General features: G+C 37.8%; 2 protein-coding genes across 2 annotated transcripts; both read right to left on the bottom strand.

Annotated features, from left to right (window-relative positions):
* Nucleotides 1-9,161: 9,161 nt before the first annotated feature.
* On the bottom strand, nucleotides 9,162-9,491 carry LOC133722700 (protein RALF-like 33). The gene has a single exon (XM_062149573.1). It carries the CDS (start codon nucleotides 9,489-9,491, stop codon nucleotides 9,162-9,164), a length of 330 nt encoding a protein of 109 aa, XP_062005557.1.
* A 6,411-nt stretch (nucleotides 9,492-15,902) lies between these two features.
* Nucleotides 15,903-20,554, bottom strand: LOC133721225 (uncharacterized). The gene is made up of 11 exons (XM_062147776.1): nucleotides 20,373-20,554; nucleotides 19,543-19,662; nucleotides 19,354-19,462; nucleotides 18,807-19,058; nucleotides 18,620-18,732; nucleotides 17,944-18,008; nucleotides 17,186-17,406; nucleotides 16,956-17,112; nucleotides 16,584-16,630; nucleotides 16,345-16,497; nucleotides 15,903-16,166 (listed from the first exon to the last, which is right to left on the bottom strand). Exons 1-10 carry the CDS (start codon nucleotides 20,475-20,477, stop codon nucleotides 16,355-16,357), a joined length of 1,332 nt encoding a protein of 443 aa, XP_062003760.1. The 5' UTR covers nucleotides 20,478-20,554; the 3' UTR covers nucleotides 15,903-16,166; nucleotides 16,345-16,354.
* Between the last annotated feature and the right edge of the window lie 3,068 nt (nucleotides 20,555-23,622).

Genomic DNA, 23,622 nt, shown 5'->3' with positions numbered 1-23,622 from the left:
TTAACTTGTAGATACAGATATCCGTGTGAAATGAATGATTTGGTCCTACATACAACATGCTCACACTATTACTCACTGAAATCAGTGTGGCTAGACTTTCTCATAGATATCTGTATGTACAAAATATTTAACTTATACTGATATCTGTGTGAATTATTTATACACAGATATCTGTTAGTAATAACAAAATTATAATCTGCAAAATAATTTTATTTTCCACAGAATTCTTTAACAATGAATTTTCACACTGTCATCCGTGTGAATGTTAAAATGACACTGATATATGTATGTTGTTTGACACAGTTATTTGTAGCAATTGCTACTTTCTCACTGACATCTGTGTTAACGTTTGTTAAAAGTGACATGTTTACATCGCACACGAATATCCATTTGTCTTATTGTTGTAATACAAACAGATATCAGTGTGGATTGATGATTAAAATGATCAGAAATATTCTCCCTCATCTTTGCAAGTTTATTCAGATTAGGGACTAAACGATTTTTATCCGAAAATTTACAGAAACAAAAATTTTGATTGACAGATGAGTGATAAAAAAATAAATAATTTTTATTTTTTACATGTCACACAGATATCAGTGTGTACTGAAAATTAAAAAGATAAAAAAAATAGTACACACAGATATCCGTTTGGATTATTGTTGTTAATACCCACTGATATCAGTGTGTACCTTAATAATAATTATTAATTGCCATAAAGCTGATCACTATTGATTACCTCGAATTATATATTCTATACCCAATAAATTAAACAGTTACCCCTGTTAAGAGATAATGCATCTCTCTCTCTCTCATGGTTTCAGTCGATTCAAAAGGGATCTGGATCTCTCTCTCTCTCTCTCATGGTTGTAGTCGATTCAAAAGGGATCGATCTGGATCACGAGATCTGCTTCTTCAATTCAAAAGGGAATTGGATCTCTTGGGGTTTGATCTTAAGAAGCTCGTCGGTGCTCATATTGGAAACGATCGGAGTGAGGACTAAGAAGAGGTGGTAAGTGGTTTTTCGGCTGAGGGATTCGAATGATTTGAGTGGATTTGCAAAATCGAGATCTGTATACATGAATATTCTACAAAAGGATCAAAAGCTTCTGCAGTACATCCAACAACACGGTCATGGAAGCTAGCGAGCTCTCCCCAAGCTTGCAGGTATGCCTTCGATTTGTTCCATCGATAAGGATTGTTGGTTTAGCACTATGCTAAAAAAGATCTCTAACATGTTGTAGTTTACTAAGTTATATTGGACGATCTACTACTCGGATACCATGATATTTGATTTTTGGGTTACCATGTAGTATTTCCAAGAACTTGATGATATTTCTCTTAATATTGCAGGTCTCAACAGATGTGGTTAGAGCTGGGAAACAAGTATACTTCTTCCACGAATTTCCTCGATCTAGATGGGTTAACTGACAATGAGATCAAGAATTTATGGAACACTCATTTGAAGAAAAAACTTATCTAGATGGGGATTGATCGGATGACTGTGATTATAATAATTAATCTTTAATACTGCATTATGTAAATTAAGAAAAACAAAAATGCCAAAAAATCTCCATAAACACAAATGGTAAAATTGATTAATTTACTTTTTAAGATTTCACTAGTTCACACAGATTTTAAGTACCAGATATTTTAATAGCATATTGGGTGCAGAGATGGGTCCCACAGAAAAATTCACACTGAGTTTTTAATCTGTGTGGAGAGAGCAAAGGCCACCCCCCTCAAATGGGACAGAAATTAAATGTGTGAGTGTAGGGTGGGTATTAGGCTTCCCACACAGATTTCAGTGACTATTAGAGTTTATATTCACTGATTTCAATCAGTGTGTATAGCTCTTTTTGCTAGTAGTAAGCATGAAATTTTTGTTACCTTTCGTGTGGAAGTGGTCGAATATTTTTGCCCTACAATTAAGACAAATTTAAATGTGAAAATGAATGTAGCAGTACGTGCGGCAATCATTACAGCAGTAAATGAGTTAATCATTACAACATTGAGTATGACAATGATTGTAGTTATAAGTGGTGATAATTTCTAGAATAACTACGATATTAATCGCGACTTGCCGTCCAAATTATCAGTGATTTGCCATGCAAGTTTACTTGCAGCCCAAGCCCTGATGCACCTATAAATAGGGGGCAAGTCTACCAGGTATGAGTGTATGACATCAAACTCTAGTCGAGACTCATACACTCAACTCAGAAAAATACTGACTTAAGCATCGGAGGGTCTTTTACAGGTACCCCCCTCTTTGTGCCGACGACGGAGATGAGTCTTCGTTTCCTCATCGAGGCCGCAGAACAGAGAGAGGTGACGTAGCGGAGAGAGGTTACGAAGAGTAGAGAGATTACGTAGCGGAGAGAGACTACAGAGCGGAGAGAGACTACTGAGCGGAGAGAGGTGCCATAGCGGAGAAAGGTTACGGAGCGAACGAGATGTTATGTAGCAGAGAGAGGTTACAAAACAGAGAGAGGTTACGAAGCGAAGAGAGGTGACGTAGCGGAGAGAGGTTACGTAGAGAAGAGAGGTTACGGAGCGGAAAGAGATTACGGAGCAGAGAGAGGTTATGGAGTGAAGGGAGGTTATGAAGCAAAGACAGAATACGAAGCGAAGAGAGGACTCCGCTTTGTCAACAACGAATAGAAACTTCTCGATTGTTTCCGGTTCAGCTCCTGCTTTAGTCCGCATTGATTGTTGGGTCAAATTCCTAATTAGAATTTTTCATCACCAACAATCCACGATGTCAACAACAATAAGGACATTTTGCTCACTTTAGTTGATATTTACAATGATGATGATTGTGACGACCATAATCTTCATAGTTCTGTTGTTCAGGACCTTAATGTTCCACAGCCTATTAACGTCTGTACCTATAGCCTAGAAATGGCAGGTCATTGTAATGGGATCATTTGTCTAAAAGACAATTGCGATGGGACAGTTGTTTTGTGCAATCCAGCCATCAAGGAGTTCAAATTTCTTCCCCAGTCCTGTCTTCTTCTCCCTCCGCCAGATGATGGTGATGCACTACAATCACTTACAAATGCTGTCGGATTCCAGAGCTAAAGAATATAAGGTTGTTAGGATTGTAGAGTTCGATGCGGAGGGGGGGGGGGGGGGGGAGGGTTTCTGATATCCATTTAGGGCAGAGATATACTCCATGGGTACTAATTCTTGGAGAGAGATTAAGGCTAATGTAGAAAGTTGTGTCTTTTGGGGTCCTTCTACACAGATTTACTTAAGAAGAGAAGGAAGTCATCCTCTCATCTGATATGAGTAATGAGCTATTTCATGATATAATGGTTCTAGATAGTTTCCATGAGAAAAGAGGATGTTACAGGAGTCTTTCGGTCTGGCAAAAATCTGTTGCTCTTTTATTCCATGAAGAGGATAGTCCTAAATCCCTAGATATATGGATTCCCTAGATATATGGATTATGGATGACTTGGTTGTGGTAAAGGTTCGTGGAGAAAACACTCGGCAATTGGACCTACAGAAGACCTATTGAGACTCCATTGGTATTTTGGAAGAGTGATGAGCTTCTTATGGCTACCACTGAATCACTGATGGACGGATACTCTCATATAACCTTGGCAATCGAACACTCAATTATTTTTCTATTTATGGTACGGATACTCTCATACTATTTATGTAAATAGTATCGTCTCAGTCCATGGAAGCAACAAACTTTAAGGTATAGAAAGTTCTAGCTAGTTATGTTATTTTCTTTTTATCGATAAATAAACATACTTTGTAGGATTGGAAAATTTGCTACCAACATTGTGTGTGTGTGTGTTTTTTTTTTCTTTTTTTTTTTTTCTGGAAGACAACCAACATCTCATTAGAAACTTCTAAGGACTTTCTCGGTGTTGACGGTTTGTGGATAAAACACCTAATCATCAGACCTATAGAAGGCGTTGAAATTCCATTGGCATTTTGGAAGGGTGACAAACTTGTTATGGTTGCAACTAATGGACGTATATTCTCTTGTAAGTTGTAACCTTGACACCCAAACACTCAAGTCTCTTCCCATGAATGGGTGGAAAACCCAGACTGTATCCAAGCTATTGGTTATGCAGATAGTATTGTTTCAGTCAAGATCGATAACGAGCTTGAGAGCATGGATGGTGATAATGACAGGAAGATTAAGTTATATATTTTTAGACTAGATTATACTTTACTTAGGCGCAGTTTGGGATTGTGACTAAAGTGAAAGACAGTGTCATAATTGAGTGGTTAAAATAAAAAAAAAATTTAAACTGAGTGATCAAAGTGTCGAATAGATCAAAATTTAGTAATCATTTGTAATTTTTTGTCATACTCAAAAGAAAATTAGAAAATTACATAGTAGCACATGACCAAAGATATAAACACAGAAAACTCACATTCAATTTGTTTTATACAAATAAGGACACAAGCCCAAGCCCAAAACCAAATGAAGCAGGCCTGGCTTCAAATTTTGATAGAAAATGACCAAAATGCTCAGTTTTTATTATAATTTACGCTCATGCCACTACCATAATCCTCACCAACCAAAATCTGAAATCCCCAAATGCAAAACGCAAATCAGAAAACCTAAAAACCCCAGCGACATATCCAAAACGCTTTGCAAAATCTCCGTAGTACGTAGCAGCACTCAGCTTGAAATAGCAGCCATGTCCATGACTCAAAGCTTCGCAGCTGTAAATATAATGATCGAGTCGTTGTGGTGAGGCCGAGGACGAGGTTGGCTGTGAAAAAGCTGAAGGAGGAGGAGGTGCTGCCGGAGCCGGAGAAGGAGAAGGAGAAGGACCGCGTGAATGTGATTTCGGAGAAGGAAGACTCCGATTCGGAGGGTGAAAGGGAGGAAGAAGAAGAAGAGAACAAAGCTGTGATGGCTGACGATAGTGGTGGCTTGAGTGCTAACAAGGTTGCTGGGCAAGAAGAAGAGAACAGTACGACGCCGTTTCCAGAAAAGGTATCCGAAAATTTGTGCCTTTATTTCAGTTGGGTCAATGCTGGTTCTGATGAATTGTGTTCCTTATTTGTTTAATTCTTATATTGATGCATGAAGCATATATTTTGTTTAATTTATGGATTTTCTGTATTAGTTATCTATGGATACAGGTTTTGATTGCAATAGTTACTTATAGAATGCTTTGGGTTACTGAAAGTGATGTTCAATTTATCATAATAAAGCGAAAGAGATTGCCTTAACTGATACATGCACTAGGTGCTGGAAACCCGCAGATATTTGGTGATGTGATGGGAATGCTTAACCATGTTTCCATGTATATTGATTATCTCGACATCTTCTATTGCAGTTTTGGAACTTATCCCATTTAAAATTGTTGTTCTGGCTTCTGGTTTTGTTATATCAATGTTCTTATCTTGCTATGTGTGAAGTACATATTATTGTTATGTGCTACTGCGTTCAGTTTATTTGAAGTTTCTTTCTGCAGTTTATTATTGTTATGTGCTACTGTGTGCAGTTTATTTAATGTTTATTTGTGCAGTTTATTATTGTTATGTGCTACTGTGTGCAGTTTATATGAAGTTTATTTGTGCAGTTTATTATTGTTATGTGCTATTGTGTTCAATTGAAGTTTCTTTCTGCAGTTTATTATTGTTATGTGCTACTATGTGCAGTTTATTTGATGTTTATTTGTGCAGTTTATTATTGTTATGTGCTACTGTGTTAAATTGAAGTTTCTTTGTGCAATTTATTTGAAGTTTCTTTCTGCAGTTTATTATTGTTATGTGCTACTGTGTTCAATTGAAGTTTCTTTGTGCAGTTTATTATTGTTATATGCTACTGTGTGCAGTTTATTGTTGTTATGTGCTACAGTGTGCAATTTATTTGAAGTTTCTTTCTGCAGTTTATTTGATGTTTATTTGTGCAGTTTATTATTGTTATGTGCTACTGTGTTAAATTGAAGTTTATTTGTGCAGTTTATTATTGTTATGTGCTACTGTGTGCAGTTTCTTGTATTTGTGAAGTTTATTTGAAGGTTTTGGTCTAATTACTCCTTCTACTGCTACTGCTAATGCTCCTGTTACTGGATGAGTATGAGTGCAGCGAGTGCAGTAGTAGGATTAAGCGATGACGAGTGCAGTAGCAGGACAAGAGTACAAGTGCATTAGCAGAACTGGACGAGTATGAGTTCAGCGAGTGCAGTAACGAGATTGGACGAGTGCAATAGCAGGATTAAGCAGTGACGAGTGCAATAGCAGGACAAGAGTACAAGTGCAGTAGCAGAACACGAGTAGAAGTGCAGTAGCAGAACTAGATGAGTATGAGTGCAGCGAGTGCAGTAGCAGATTGGACGGGTGCAGTAGCAGGATTAGGCGATGACGAGTGCAGTAGCAGAACACGAGTAGTAGAACTGGACGAGTAGGATTGGACGAGTACAGTAGCAGGATTAGGCGATGATGAGTGCAGTAGCAGAACTTGACGAGTATGAGTGCAGCGAGTGCAGTAGCAGGATTGGATGAGTGCAATAGTAGGATTAGGCGATGAGATGAGAGTAGTAGGAGAATGAGGTCTGAGATTCTTTCTCTTAGCAATTTGTAGAAGAAAGATTTGTTTTTTTTTTTTTTTTGCTTTTGAGAAGTAACATAAATGGATTATTCTCAGGAAAAAAAAGTAATATAAACAGATTATTCTCAAAAAAAAAAAAAAGTAATATAAACAGATTATTCTCAGAAAAAAAAAAAAAGAGTAACATAAATGGATTATTATCAGAAAAAGAAAAAAAAGTAATATAAAGGGATTAGAAGTTAAAATGAGTAGTTAAGGGTAAAAAAGTAAATTAACTCATGACATGTGGCAAGTGGAGAGCAGATTGTCCTTATTTGTAAGATTTAATCCTTATAAAGGGATTCAAGTCAAAATAAGTAGTTAAGGGTAAAAAAGTAAATTAACTCATGACATGTGGCAAGTGGAGAGCATATTGTCCTTAAGTGTAAACTTTTGTCCTTAAATGTTCAAAACCAAATGTTGTGGAGTTTTTTGTGTTTTGAAATCCTATCAAGGGGGTATATGTAGTTTATGGAAAGAAAATAGGTGCGAGATACAGATCAAGATTTTATTTTTACTGGGCAGGAAATTTGGATGACAAATTCCACACCTCCTCGCCCAGTTGCCATATTTGGTGGACCAGTGGACCATTAGCTCATTAACATGAGCCCAGATCTTTAATGGGACTGAGAAAACTTGAACCTTCAGGCCCATGAAAAATTGAAGACACTGACGTAGGGCATGCATCTTCAAGTGATACCAGAGCAGGAGCCCTGCTCACATTTACCTTGAGGTCCTAATTAAAGGTAGCAGCAAATGAAAATTTTTCATTCTCTTAAATTTTTTCAGTGTTCTTACTTCTGAAACATTAAACACATTCACACACTTGAACCACCTGAGCAACCAAACTGAATCCATCTTCAAGAGTAAACCGAGAATAAAACCCAGATTTAACGCAACATGGTGCAGCTTTTACCCACCCAGAACCTGTTCTGTTCTAAAGAGTCTACTTCTTAATAGCGAGGTCATCCATGAAACTTCAAAATTTTACCCAAGAGAGATTCCATACCTCAATGATGGAAGGAAATCTTAAGAGGGTCATTGCTGAACTAAGTTATGTTTGGCAAAGGGGACCACGAATGGCTCTAATTTGATCCCCATATCAGTTGGTAATGAATGTGATGGACCTATGACCTATCTCTAACAACCCAACATACACCAACAAACTTTAAAGAAGAGAATTCAAATCAGGAAGATCATCTTTGATAGCTCATTTCCATGCAGATCACATGGAAGACTTGGAAGACTTCAATATGCAGCTTCAAAATGATAATGAAAATCACAATTGACCCTCTAACTTGTGATCATTATCATCCTGACATATAGATCCTTACACTATAATTTCTACTCACTTATTAAAGGTACATCGACAAGGTAGTTGACAAATTGCATCAAAGAGATTATGGCAATGACGAATAGGTAAAAGAAGTAAACAAAAAAAATAATCAAACTAGCGAGGCGTCTCCATTCAGCTTTCATGAAGAACAATATTCAGATCAACCATGGTATCTAGGTCAAGTCGATATATAAACCTGCACAGTACTACTTCACCAACAGTAACACATCCATCAAACCAAACATATCTACAATACATCAAGCAACAGAGGAGCAACTTCTCCATGCTTTATCCCATTCCTAAAACCATGCCCATGTAACTCTGGCAGTGTAGGTATAAGCTTCATTGAAATTTTGGGGAAAAAAAATGAAAGCAGAAGTAAGTTAAGCTGTCCCTATCCCTACTGAATTTTGAATTATACCCATCTCTTTCACTGTTTTTTTTTTTTGCAAAAGGTAAGAAATAAACTCAATATCCTTCTTTTGCATGTCCATCACTTTCTTCTACCCCACTTTAAAGCAAGAACTTTAATTTTGATGGACCTCAAAATCTGCTAGAAAGAAAAAGGAAATCCACTATGGAATAATATCAAAGATATTCATAGTACAGACCTACAGTTTTGAATCCAATGACATCTTGCCAAATGCCAAAGGCAAACAGGGAAAGGGAAAATCCTCAATTCCCTTCCAACATTTGATTAAATTCATCTTCACATTCTACCTTTCCCCATTCAAAATTACATCTTTACTGTCATTAGTTCATTAGAACTCAAGAATGCACCTTTTTTTCTCTTGTTAGCTTCCTTTATGTCTTAGTCTACCCTTATATTCCTATCTATTCGCTAGGGGTTACCTTTTTCTTCTCTAAAAACAAAGGAGTCACCATTCAAATTGTAAAGAGGGATTTTCTATAAGTAACAAATCCCAGCAATCACAAGTCCCCAAAAATTTTCCAACTTTCATGAACAATTTAATCCACATTGGAGTAAACTGTGATTAGATAAGCAACATTAACCATACACAAAACTATGAAGACCACAGATCTTGAGATTCAGTAAAAACAAAGCCCAGAAAAAGATTGAAGAAAAGAATTAAGCAATAAAATGAATCTTTTACAGAGATCATATTCAAATATGATTTTGATCATAAACATCAATATATTCCATCAATAATAACAACAATGACACATCATCCACAACCAAACCCTCTTTCTCTATAACAATCAAACCCCATTTCCAAAATGACCCAAAAAAGATTAACTCCTGCACCTTGTGATGGCGCTGCAGCCGCGGCTATAGGGGTTGGCCTGGGCCCCAGGCTGGCAATTGTAGTAGGAGGCGCCGCGCCTGGAGCAGGGGACAGTGTTCCTCTGCAGTGCACCGTAGCTGATGTAGCCGCTGGTGGCTAAGATGCGCCGGTTGATCTCCAAGTCGAGGTCGAACTCATCGTTCCCGGAGACTAAGCCGGTGGCGGTGGTGGGTATCCATGGAAGGTCTCCACTTGCTTCAACAGTGGATGATGAAGCCATGAGAGAGATTGTGGCCCAGATCAGGAGGATGGCTACAGAGTATAGTAACTTGGCCATTGCTATGTGTTGGTGCTTCTGTTGAAGGTGAATGCTTTGGTTGCTTGAGTTTCTTCTCTGTGTTTGTTTCACTGTGTTGTTGATCTTCTGGTTTTGAACTTTTGTTAATGTTGTGTTGCTTCTCTTCTTCTTCTTCAACAGTGAGCGAGAGAGAGAGAGAGAGCCAACTAGACAAAAACTAATAACAGCGAGAGCCTGCCGCCGAGGACTTATTATAAGCGACCTGGCCAAATGACATTCGGTTTAGCTTTTATTACGATGGTGCCATTTAGGCTTTCAAAATGTTCTTTTTTTTTCTTTTTCTTTTTTAAAGGTGATTTTGAAGATGCACTAATCACTATGAAGAGTAATGCCTAACTGAGAAATACTAAGGATATTAAGGACATTCAAGAGAAGCTTGTGGTGTTCTATGATTCCGCTATTTCTTCTCCACCGGATTCTGCAAGAATTGCCTTAGAAGATCGGCTAAATGAGTTACTGTTGAAAGAGCAAGATTTTTGGAAACAAAGGGCGAAGGTATTTTGGCTTTCTGAAGGTGATTTGAATACACGTTTCTTTCATCAACGTGCAAGTAACCGAAGGAAGAAAAATAGAATTAAAGGGTTATTAGATGAGAATGGCACTTGGTGTACAGCTGATGGTGAGATAGAAAACATTGTACTAAATTATTATCGTACACTCTTCACTTCGTCCCAACCGGCAGGCATGGATGATGTTGCGTCGGTACTGCCGTGTTTTATTAATGATGAGATGAACAATACTTTGGCTGGGGATATCACATTCGATGAAGTTTACATGGCGCTCAAACAGATGCATCCAGCCAAGGCACCTGGCCCTGATGGATTTGCACCATGCTTTTACCAACATTTCTGGCACCTTGTTGGTAATGATGTCACTATGGCGGTGCGTTGCTTTATGGAATCAGATGGGATGATAAGTCAGATTAATTGCACGAATGTTACTCTTATCCCAAAAGTCAAGGCTCCGGAACATGTCAATCAACTAAGACCGATTAGTTTGTGCAACGTGATATACAAGATTGGCTCCAAAGTGCTCGCAAATAGGCTGAAGCCACTGCTACAGGATCTTATTTCACCTTATCAAAGTGCATTCGTACCTGGGAGGCTTATCTCTGATAATTCTCTAGTTGCTTTCGAGATCTCTCATTTCTTGAAGAGGAGGAGAAGAGGACATGTTGGCTACGGGGCTTTAAAACTCGACATGAGCAAAGCCTATGATCGAGTTGAGTGGGGTTTCTTGGATAGGGTTATGCAGCAGCTTGGTTTTTGCCCTAAATGGCGTGGTTGGGTGATGCGATGTGTGACGACTGTCTCCTATTCTTTTATAGTGAACGGGACTCCTAGGGGACGTGTGGTCCCATCCCGGGGGCTAAGGCAAGGAGACTCCATCTCGCCCTATCTTTTTCTTCTTTGTGCGGAGACTTTATCCAGGTTGATCCTAAAGGCAGAAGACATGGGCAGCATTCATGGCGTAAGAATTTGCACAGGTGCACCCCCTATTTCTCATCTTTTCTTTGCTGATGACTCCTTCATTTTCTTCAAGGCAGAAACAGATGAATGTGATGTTCTAAAGAGATTGTTTGAGCAATACGAAAAAGCGTCTGGTCAGATGATAAACTTTGACAAGAGTTGTGTTTCCTTTAGTAAGAATGTCAAAAGAGAAAAGCAAGATGAGCTAGCTGCAAGTCTTAGGGTTCTGCGTGTGGACAAACATGACAAGTACTTGGGTTTACCTACGGAAATTAGCTATTCCAAATCCGAGGCTTTTAATTTCCTATCAGAAAAGGTTAGAAAACGCACTCAGGGTTGGAGAGAGAAGACTTTAAGTGCTGCTGGCAAGGAGATCATGATCAAAGCGGTTGCGCAATCTATTCCAACCTATGTTATGAGCTGTTTTGAACTACCAAAACATTTGTGCTTGGAGATGCATAGTCTGATGGCACAGTTTTGGTGGGGAGATAAAAGTAATGATAAAAAGATACATTGGCTTGCTTGGGAGAAGTTGTGTGTACCAAAGGCTGAAGGTGGGCTTGGTTTCCGAAACATGGTGCAGTTCAATCAAGCTCTACTTGCGAAGCAAGGTTGGAGAATCATCCAAAACCCTAACTCTTTGTTAGCAAGACTATACAAGGCGAAGTATTTTCCGAATTGTGATTTCATGGAAGCTGAGGCAAGTAGTGGGTCTTCTTATGCCTGGAAGAGTATTTTGTTTGGAAGGGAATTGCTACGTAAGGGACTTAGGCTACAGGTGGGAAATGGTAGTCAGATTGCAGTGTGGACAGACCCATGGTTGCCTTTACCCTATTCCTTCAGACCCATCTCAACGCCTATGGAGGGTTTGGAGACACTTCGGGTGGCTGAGCTTATTGATCAAGAGGAGAATGAGTGGAATATGTTCTTGTTACAGGAGCTTTTCATGCCTCTGGAGGTGAATTTGATAGCAAGTATTCCTCTTAGTTTGCGGAGCCCAGTGGATAGGTGGGTCTGGCATCATGATAAAAAGGGTATGTGTGATGTTAAAAGTGGTTACCATGTTGCTAGAATTGTGGATGGTGCTACTGAACGTGCATCATGTTCTACTGGTCCAGTTGGTTTAAATGGAAAATATTGGAAGCTTGTTTGGCATGCTCGGATTCCTCCCAAAGTTCGGATGTTTATTTGGAGATTGTTAAAAGGCATTCTTCCCACAAAGCATGAGCTACGCAAAAAGGTGGCACTCCCAGACTTTGAGTGCGTCTTTTGTCATGGTGCTGGTGAGCATGGCCTACATCTATTTAGAGATTGTAGCTATATTGCATGCTTTTGGGCTCTTGGAGAGCTGGGCTTGAAATTTGTTGAAGTTATGGCTGCAAGTTTGGAAGAATGGGTGAAGAATGTAATTGATGTAATTACTGAGCACCACCGTAACCTTTTCTTTGTCTACTTGTGGGTTATATGGACAGAGCGAAACAACTTGGTATGGAATGGTAATGTCTTCAATGCGTACAATGTTGTACAATGGGCGTCCAAGTTTCTTGGTGAGTATCAACAAGTCCACCCAACACGGCAGAAGAAGTCGGGAAGGACACGAGCTAAGTGGGAAAACCCTCTTACGGGTAGACTTAAGATCAACATAGATGGCAGTTACAGGCCCGAGTTTGGTGATGGTGGTATTGGTGTAGTGATACGTGATGACAAAGGTTCGTGCATGGCAGCTATGGCGCGGTATTTTCCTAATGTCCTTTCTGCTTTCCATATGGAGCCAGAGGCCTGCTGGGCAGGTCTTCTCTTGGCTATTTCCCAAGAATGGGACGAATTCATACTTGAGAGTGATTGCTCACTGATGGTGGCTGCATTGAATCAGAATTTGGAGGACCGATTTGAAGTTGGGCGCATTATCGATGATTATAAGTCATATTTGACATCATTACACTCAATTAAGATCTCTCATGTCTTCCGGGAAGCAAATGGTGTAGCTAATCAATTAGCTCATCTTGCTAGTTCAAATTTTCTTAATGATGTATGGTTAGAGGAGGCTCATGTTATTATTCAGGATGTCCTCTATGAGGATTCTTGTAATTGCACTCGAGGTCAAGGCTCTACGTCCCCCTCGATGCATAGTTTTTAATTCAATAAGACGGGCGTGGGGATGAGCCTCCCAGCTTGGCTGGGTTCCAAACCCCTTTCAAAAAAAAAAAAAAAAAGGATTGCAATTTCAACGATGACAGGTGAAACTTCATTATTTGCTGTAATGATAATAATAGTTGCATTATAATATTATTTTTCAATGCGTTAAATAGATTGCATTGATCGATACTATTAACTTTAAGTAACCACGCGGTGTGGTGTGTTGGTCGAGCTGCCTAATCTGGAACCCCCAGGTCTAGAGTTCGAATCTCAGCTCCATCCCGTGGCCAGCAGATTTGAGGGACCTGGGTTAGTTAAAACACTCAATGGTTCGTGCGTCTGCGGTGCAGTGATTAGTCTGGCTATGCTGGGATACATTGCATGGATGTGTGTGTTGGTTCTATAGACGTCTTCCACTAAAAAAAAAAAAAAAAAAAACTTTAAGTAAATCATGCTCAATACAATTTAAAAGTAGTTTGCGAAAATGGAAACCATGATGGTTGGACAAGTAAATATTAGCTATATATATATATTTTTGAAAAGAAAAAAAAGAAAAGAAATTTTATATATTCTTGTTGACTCAAATTTACTAGACATTATTTCTCTCATTTTGCCATCAAATCCAAATATTTTAATTTTGATAAATACATTATATCTATACACAAACATTCAAGTTTTGGGGAAATTTTTTTTTTTAAAAAAGGGTTATTATCACAAATGGTACCTGATCTATACCTCAATTTTATCGATGGTACCTGAACTTTAATTTTGATCACAACCAGTACCTGAACTTTTCGATTTCATTTTAAATGGTACCTAGAGCCACCTCCAGTCACTATTCCGACTAAAAATGGCATGCAAAGGCAATCATAGTGATGATCTTTGATGATTTCAAGGGTTGCGATCATATATAGTGATGATTTTTTTGGTAATAGACTTGCCTTGAACTTTTTTTAAATTTTTTTTATATTTTAGATTTGGCTTTTTTGGCCGGAATAGTGACCGAATGTGGCCTTAGGTACCATTTAAAATGAAATAGAAAAGTTCGGGTACTGGTTGTGATCAAAATTGAAGTTTAGGTACCATCGATAAGATTGAGATATAGTTCAGGTACCATTTGTGATAATAACCCAAAAAAAAATTAGGGAATTTTAGTAGGATATTTGGTGGATATATTTGTAGTTGAAGAATTTTTTCTTTTTTCTTTTTAGAATAGTAGTTGAAGAATTTGAAAAGCCACCGAATCCAAATAATGGCAATGGCAACACAGTAATAAGACATACAACCATGGGCATGTTCCTAGTCCGACCTACTCCCAGGAATCAAATGTGACCCCTCCCTCTAGTTTAGAGAACAAAGTGAGAATTCAGAGACTAAAATAGTAAAAAGGGAAGAAGAAAAACGGGCATCTGAGCTAGGGTTTACACCTATTGCTATCCAATTCCGATTCCGATTCCCTAATCCCTAGTGGGCAAGTCCCTCCAAGAATCGTTAACCGAAACACGTTTTCTCCTTCCTCAACCATCTTCATCAACCCACCTGTATTTCTCTAATCTCCATAGAGTCAATTAAACAATTCACCACCCTCAGAAAATAAATAGTGAGGAATAAACAAATGGACTTCAATCTCCATCCCATTTGGCGTCATCGTTATTTATGGTGTGCCGTTTGCATTTGTTTTTCAATATAACCGTCGGGCCTTTTACTCTGTTTTTTGTTTCTTTGTTCATTATAGATAATACTAAATTACAATATCCATACACTGATGCCCATACAATAAGCAGATTTCAAGTTCAGTCGGATCCTTCTATCAACAGAAAATTATAATCTTCTCAAAAAAAAAAAATTATAAAAAACAAAAACACTAACAGTAGAAGGAAGAAAAGAAAATCGAGTTGTGTAGAAATGTCGGAATAAATTTTCTTTAATGTGTAGCTCACCTAAAAAATTTGTGGTTAAAAATTTTGTTTCATAAGAATAATGTTGATCTAAGGATAGAACTGTTTGACTATGTTACTGAACTCAAAATAGTTTGAGCTAAAATAAATTTTGAGTTTGAGCCCCTTAAAATAAAACAGTAACAAAGTGGGTCTGAAGCTCGAGCCCTCTAATTTTGAATAGAATAATAAATTGGAACTCAATAACTAGAATCAGTAGAATGCAAGTCTTCTTCTATATTAATTGAAGGGAATTGGAGCATTTAAATTTGATTTTGTTATAAAGATTTTGTATCATTGTTTCCAATCACACTCGACTTCGTCGAAAAACGTCTTAGACGTCAAATAAACGGCGTTAGTTTTAGCCCAGGAGGCCAGGACAACTGGACAAGGGAGCGGCTACGTGCCGTGGCCGTTTAGAAAGAATGGTGGGCCCGCCACAGATCGCTAGGGCGGTGTTTGCGCGTTCCAAAACCTACTTCTCCTTTAGCCAGCTGGAGCCTAACGAGCTTTCCCAAATAAATATCATTTCTTTTTTTCTTTTTTTTGGACGAAATATTATTTCTTTTTTCAAATGGAAACTATTTTATTATGCTTTTGAAAGAAATTATTGCGTAAAATATATCTATAAAAATCTCCACCTTTCCTCCTCCTGAATCTTCTCCCTTCATAATTTCTTAATGATTTTAGACTAATGTTCAATGATTATTTAAACCATAAGAAGTCTGAAGTTTCATGCCTACTACCGGTTAAATGATTTACAACGAAAAAAAGTGACATATATAATACGGCAAATACTTAGGCGGGAGTTTCCCCACCACGTACCCAATCAGAAAAAAAGAAATTTTCCATCTCTTCCGAAACTGCCCCTGCTTCCTAAAGTGAAATATCCAAAACACCCCCCCTGCTGGACAGTGATTGGCCCTCCCCACCACGTGTCCCTACGGGTGCCCCACGTAAGATCTTCTCTATATAATACAAAGATCTATGATACACTTAGGATGTAAATATTGTTCGGCTATGTTACGGGGCACGTCTTAAAAGATCATGTAGAGATCTTACTGACAAATTGACGAGAGAGCACGCATCAACTAGGAACTAATGGGTCCCACCTGCACATTTTCCAGATTTCAGAATCAACAACATGAACATGAGAAAGGGTCCTAACTAAGAATTTAAAACCACACTAAAAGTTGAAGAGGACTCGGATTCTATTTCACGCAGAGCAAAGCATTCTGGTATTGGAGGAATTAAGATTGACCAACAACATAAGAAAGGGAACAAACTCACCCAGAGCATCCTAGTGTTCTTCGTAGTATGGTGGCGTTGACTGAATGCACATTTCATCCTCCTCGCCATCCTCATCGTTATCATCTTCATCTGCATCTACCCAGTTGCTCGGATGACGTTGTGAAAAGCCATTACCAACGATTGTTGACCTATCTGCAAGTAACAAAATGCATAAGCTCAAGTAACTTTTACTAGGGTGTAAAAAATCAGCAAGACAAACCTAACTAGCCCTCACTAACCTTGAGGCTCTTGCTCTTCTATATGATTCTTTTCAACAGGGTCGAAGCTAGCACAAGAAGTCAAGAGAATACGCCAAAAATGAAAAAGAACATCATGAGCTACCTTCACTCCAAACATCTAAACAACATTTTGGGAGCTAGGTGGTGTGATGAGCTAGTATTTATTTTGCTGAAGACTGATAAAAACACCGTTTGGTTTTTCTTGATAATAAAAACATTTAAGAACTAAGACGCAAAAAGACTGAGACACATCCAGAAATCATCATGTAAGAGAGACAGATTCAGACCAAAAGAAAACGAAAGACAGACTTCCAGAAGTCATAATAAAAGCAACTGAAAGCAAACTGAAGCGAAAAGTTAGATTAAGGATACATATTAAGACCAACAGGCTCATTTCCCCTAGCAGACGCAGCCTTTGATATATGCATTGTGTTAAACCTCTGAATATCTCTCTGTGCACTGGCATTCAAATCTCTTTCCCCTTGAACCTGTCCTATTTCCACACCACTACCATTTTTTGCACCACTTCCTGCACAGGTAAGATATTTAAGACAATGGAAGCGCAACTTGTTGTCACTATCAAAACATCGGAAAGTGGTTACCTGTAAGATCAGACCACATTCTTGTCTGATCAGATGAATGCTCAGGGACATTTGTTCGGAATCTTTGATGCTGTGCTTCTGAGCCCATCCCATTCTCATCCTGAATGTGCACTTCAGCAGCTCCTTGCTGTGACGCTAGCATGGTTGCAAGCACCAGTGTAGCATCAAAATTTGAAGTGGACGTATCATCAAGACCGAATCTCGGTGCCATCAGAATAGGCCTGCTTTCCCAGATACATGATTAACCAATTTTAAGTTACCATTTGGTGTACATAATACTAGTCTAAGACATATGGATTATGAAACTAGTAATCACAAATCACAGTATGTTCCTCTACACAGTCAAACATACTGACAAGACAACTAACTGAACTGATCCTAAGATATGTAATATCTCCCTGTGGACCACTCACATTAATGTCAAAATAGAAGTAACAAAAATGAGAAATGGAATACAAAAACCAGCATAGATATATGGCATGGTTAACCCCAAAGTATTGAGGAAGTCAATCAAATGATCACCCTCATCTATATATCCACATCAAAAGGATGCACAGGGACTCTGCAATTTGGATGCGGATGTTGACCAGTACAACAGCAGGTTAGGCTTGAGTAGTACTCTAATTTGTGGCTAATATTGAACATGGTCAGCTAATGACATACATATTAGCTCGAAGCTAGAAACTCACCATTGGATACATAAGAAAAAATTGCAAATGGAGGATAATTTGAATAGAAAGAAACTACAAATATCTTACTCTCCAGACTTCTCAAAGTACAAGTGAATTTCAACTTCACAGCCTTCACAGAACGAAAGAAATGCCTGAAATAAAAGAAAAAAAAATATAGAGCACCAAGGAAAAAAATGGTCTACGAACTTTTTACAGTTTACTCAAAAGCATCAATTAACAAAATCCACTGGCTCGTAACAACTAATGAAAGTAATAAGCTTGATATCATCACTATCTCAAAAGAAAAGGCTGATCAATTAAGACAGTGCTTTAACTCAATGTGACAACTTTAAAAAGGATGTCCCAAGGACTGCATTTACTACTCCAACTAGAAAAACTGAATAATATTTTGAAGAACTATATTTCCACAAAATGTCTAGATGGCCCCATGAAAGGATATGACAAACTTTGTAGGATGCTCAGTAAGAAGGTCTTGCTGATAGTTTTCATCATGTTGTTATTGTTCTGTGGATTAAACATAGTAATGGTGTTGGGATATGTGATTTTCTTTGAGTTGTAGATGAATCATTTACAGTTATATGGTCTCACTGAATCCTGATGTTTAGCGTTGACCTTCCTGCTAGAGTGTTCATTTTGTAGATGAACTCCTCTTGAATGAGTTTAATTAAAAATTAATCCATATTTTCTATATCAAAAAATTCAATCTAACTCTAACTTTATGTTTCCTCAGTTAACCACTAACCTTCAACTCCTTCATGGCAAATGTCACATCTACAGGGTCTCCCGTGTGGGTATACTGCACAAACTCTTCTGTAGGGTCTATCCATAATTGAGTATGCAGTAATGAGTCATTATCTGCTATCAGAAAACTGAAGCGTCAGCATTATCTGCGTGATAAAATTCAGAAATGAGAATCAAATGTTGATTACCTTTGGTTGGGTCAATGTAACTTCTAAGTTCAACAGCCTTTCCTCCAATTTCACTTGCTGCATCAGAAGGTAAGGAAGTAGGCTCTGTTGCGAAAATAGTGATCTCTTGAAGAGATGATTGAAAATTAGCAAGCAATCTGTTGAGATCTCGAGGCCTCACTACTAGGCTGCTAGGGAATTTTGTCCTATCAAGTGCCAAAAGTTGTATGTCGGGTTCAACATTGCAAATAATCCAGTAGGATTTCCTCATACCTGCAAAATGTTGATATGAAGCTCAGAATCTGAGGATCAAACAATAATAGAAGAAGATTATGTGATGAGAAAATCCAAGGGATTCCACATAAATAACAGTTCCCAAAGCCTCCTCTTGATTGGAGATAGCAATGACTTTATCACACAATATACAGAGTAATCCTGAAAGCTGATGAAACTTTATAACATAGAATGACAAGTTATCTGACCCCAACTGAGTTTGCGTATCCCAGTGTTGCAAATTAATATAAGCAGTTGAATAAACAACACCTAAGATCGGCAAAATGTAACCTACCACTGTAGCATTCTAAAGTCCATTGCACTTTTGATGCATCGGGATCAGGCAAATTCACGCTCAAATGATCTATGCTTCCTATAGGCGTCCTAAGAACAGCACAAACAGCCTGCACAGACTAAGTCAGTAACCACACCATGGTACAGAAGCTTGTTAAACACTAAAATTCAGCTAAAAATAACACATTACCTTCAAAAGCACACTACATTGCACAAGGTCAACAGCAATATTGTAGGCATCAAAAAAGTCAGGCTTAAATGTAATCGATTGATAAGCAGACCTTGACGCATTGAGAGTGTGAAAAGCCAGCTGCATAGAGAGCAATAAAATCCTTAGCAAACATCAATATGCACGGTAACAAACTACATAGTAGCCATTCAACTAGCTACGAAGAACTTCAAGAGTTCTTATCCCTGAAACCGGAGAACACAAAGACCACCCCAAGCTAAAGGAAGCACATCAAAAACCAAAAGCGACAACGAATCCAATCTTCAAAGAGTTATTCCCTATTCTTGTGGTCCTTGTTCAATTTATTGCCAACCAATTCATCTAACACCCAAAAGAAATCAAACAAATATACACACATTTTTCTCATACAGCTAATCTCTTAATTCAGGCCCTACCCTAAAAAATGCACAAGCAAAACCCTAACTATTTATTACCATAAAGAAGCAGATAGTAATTTTAATTCAGAAAAATTACTGTCACCACTGAATGAGCTGCAATCTTGAAAATTGATCTAATTACACGCCGCGATAAATATTACTCTAAAAAAAAAAATTACCTTCATCCATCATTCTCAAAATATAAATATAATCCGAAATAAAGCTTAAAATTGATGATTAACTTGCAATTTCGTTGGTGAAAAATTGAAGGAGTAAAACAAAATCGATGAACTCTGTACCAAAAAAAAAAAAAAAAAAATCGATGAACTATATAAGCTAAAGAGAGTGCAAATGGAGAGATGGTCTAAAAGAAAAGCGAGAGAAAGTGAAAGGGGGGAAAAGGTTTTGCGGAACCTGAGAAGAGGAAGCTTGGATGGCGAGCTCGTTGCCGACACGTGCGAGGCACGTGATGGAGCGAGCGAAGGTCTTCAGGGCGTTGCCGCTCATACTGATCTCCATCTTCGTCGTCTCAGAGACGAAGAGGAAGAAGAAGGGCGCGAGAATATGAATTATTTCAAGGGAAATTTGTTAACGAAAATAAAATAGGCTTCGCCCTACCAAAAATAATTCATAATTGGATAATTAAAAAAGTGATTCGGGTTTTGGGTCCTGATCCAAGAGAACTGGGCTCCGGCCCTTGGGCTTCGTTTCTCAATAGGGAAATAGGGTTTAATTACAGTTGCATCATTCAATGGTCACTTTTTCTGCGTTACACCTTATTATTAAGAAAGTTCAAATCTCATCTTTAAAGTATCGAAATGTAATTTTTTTCTCTGATGTGGATATTTTGAGGGATTAGTATAGGAAAAGAGCCTAGTGCCATCATCCTTGCAAACAAATTTGTTTTAGGTAGTGAGATAGCCTACCGTTGATGATGAAAGATGTATTTGATTATATATCATATCTCTTGCTTTCTGGATGTCAAAAGTTTGCATTTTTTTTTTCCAGATTTTGTCGTACATACTAGTCTTTACTCTATCAAATAGTTAAGGGGGTTTTAAATGTGACCAACAATTTCTGTCCTTACAAGAAAAAAGTAAGTTAGGTATAAATAATACATCTATAATTGTGACAATGTTCATGAAATTGTAAGTTTAATAATGAAGGATGTCAAAAGTTTGTATTGTTTTTTCTCAGATTTTGTCTTACTAGTCATTCATCAATCAAAATGGTAAGGAGGTTTTAAATGTGACCAATAATGTCCGTCCTGACAAGAAAAAAGTAGGTTAGGTATAAATGATACATCGATAATTGTGACAATGTTATATTTTGTTATCATAAAATTGTAAGTTTAATAATGAAGGTAATTAAGAGAAGCTTGGTGTAGTAAATCACCCCAAAAATATTTCATCGAGTGAGTCATTTTTACCTGTGATTACTGATTTGCATGATGGGTTTTGAAAACCTAACCCATGCCTTTACCTAATGAGCCAGCCACCTTACCCAGTACTTTGCTGCCTTTAACTTGGATTTGACAAGATCAATCTGACCTTACCCTTGTGATCAAGTTCGGTGCGTCGATCATTACAGGGTGTCTTCCCTCGTGTACCTTTTCTCAGATCTCCACAGTCCTCTACGTACGATACGATTGTCGTCTTAGTTTTCTGGGCGCAAACCTTCACTATTCAGTTTTGTCTTAAGAGTCTTGTTTTAGCCTCTGGTCTTCTGTTACACCCAAAAGAAACAACAAAGGATCTAAATGCTTTGGACCAATTTGTGCTCTCCATAATGAAATTTGTGGTTCAAGTTTCAACCATGTTTTAAAGTCGTGATGTTGACCCTGCTCTTGAAAATCATGCTTTCAGTACTGATTCCCTGCTCTATTTCAATCTTTAGTTGATGAACTGTGGCATGAGTTTTCGAAAGTTCTACTATACTTCGGACTTCGGAGCATATGATATTCTAAGATTTTCAATAGCCAAATTCGGTGAAAAAGTAGTTTCAAGGATTGAAAATCCAGAGCACGTAGAAGTTCTTTATCAAAACTTTGTTGAATTCCTAATTCACAAAAGTTGGCTAGAGTTTGAACCTGTTATTGGATTCAGTGGCAGGCATAATGATTTTAATCTTGCAGTAATAATGTGCTTTGGCTATCAATGAACCAGTATTTGAGGTTGTAATGTGGGTTCAACTTTTCATGATGTTTCTGGTGTGCTTGATAAATTGAACAGATTGAGTTTAGGGAAAAGGAGGGCAAAAACAGAAAAAGGAATTGATCAAATGTCATGGCACACCCTTTTAAACTACTCTCACTTTTTTAAGTCTTTAACCAACTGAGCTTGTGTGGCTCAAATCCATATCATGCAAATTTCATGGGACATAGTTCCCTATATGAGAGACATAACCAAAAGCTAAGTGGCTCTTAGCTTAATAGCCAGTGGTAATGAAATCCCAGATCATTCAGGTGCTTGCATCATTGTGTTTGTGATGATTGACCTCATTATCTACATAATTATATCACCACCTCAAGCAATAAATCATGTTTTCTGCTTCTGATGCTTAAATTATGTTTATGCTTGTGATTATAAAAACTAAAAACCAGAAGTTGGCTAGAGTTTGAATCTATTATTTGATTCATTTTGTGCTCAGACTTCTATTGAAACAGTATCTTAGGTTAAAGCTCAGAAAGATTTTGTTTAGTAAAAAGAAGAAAAAAGGCAAAGGTGTTTTGTCAAATCTCAAATGTCATCATACACCCTTCTTCAACTACTCTTCTAACCAGCATGGGGCTAAAATCCACAGAATGCAAATCTTAAGGGACATGAGTACCCTATTGGAGGGTCACATCCCTTCTTTTAGTGAAAATTTTCTTCTAGGTAGATGTATCCGATGTATGCATGTCTTTCCTAAAACGCAGAAGCTAATTAAGCAGCTCACTAGCTCCTGATTATACAATGTTGCATTCCCAGATCATTCAGGTGCTCCTTGCATCTCTGTATTTGTGATGCTTGATATTATTGATCAAATTCCCCTCTGAATGAAAACAGACACACCAAGACAACTGTATTTTTTCAATTATTGAGGCAACCCCCACATGAATGGCAATAAGAATCTCATCTTGCATATGAGCTGCAAAATATCACTATTTAACAATGAAAATGGTAAGGTGTGTAAGTGTGTTGTGTGAGACTTGTCAAGTTGTCAGCTTGGTTATTGGGTAAACTCAGCCAGCTCCTTCACGAACAAAGAAGTTGAAATCTATTTTTTGAATAGAACAAAAGAAGCTAGACTACTTGGGGTGTAGTGCATGCCTAATTTCCTCAATATGGTTTGGCAAATGTACTGGAAAGAAAACAGAAATCATGTGAAGAATCAGAAGCATTTAAGCCCTGCAACCACCATCGTATTGTGAAATGACTCAACAGTAATACGAGGCATCTAACTCTAGGGCCGAACTGTCCTGATTTTTGGATTCTAAGATTCTTTCATGAACTGTTTCATTCATGTCATTGGCTTATTCCAACGATCCAACATATATATATATATATATATATATATATATATATATATATATATATAGATCCTATCCAGAGCGGAGCTCCGCTTTGAAATTAATCGTGTATAGATCAATGACATGAATGAAACAGTTCATGAAAGATCATCT

The sequence above is a fragment of the Rosa rugosa genome, chromosome 7, assembly GCF_958449725.1.
Source record: "Rosa rugosa chromosome 7, drRosRugo1.1, whole genome shotgun sequence".
Taxonomy (NCBI): Eukaryota; Viridiplantae; Streptophyta; class Magnoliopsida; order Rosales; family Rosaceae; genus Rosa; species Rosa rugosa.
This window is presented reverse-complemented; position numbering and strand designations above follow the sequence as displayed.

Coding starts and splice junctions, on each gene's coding strand:
- LOC133722700 (XM_062149573.1), bottom strand. CDS start 9,491: ATGGCCAAGTTACTATACTCTGTAGCCATCCTCCTGATCTGGGCCACA.
- LOC133721225 (XM_062147776.1), bottom strand. CDS start 20,477: ATGGAGATCAGTATGAGCGGCAACGCCCTGAAGACCTTCGCTCGCTCC. Junction 17,113..17,185: donor AATGTGGTCTGATCTTACAG/GTAACCACTTTC, acceptor TTACCTGTGCAG/GAAGTGGTGCAAAAAATGGT. Junction 16,631..16,955: donor GAGCCTGTTGGTCTTAATAT/GTATCCTTAATC, acceptor TTCTTGTGCTAG/CTTCGACCCTGTTGAAAAGA.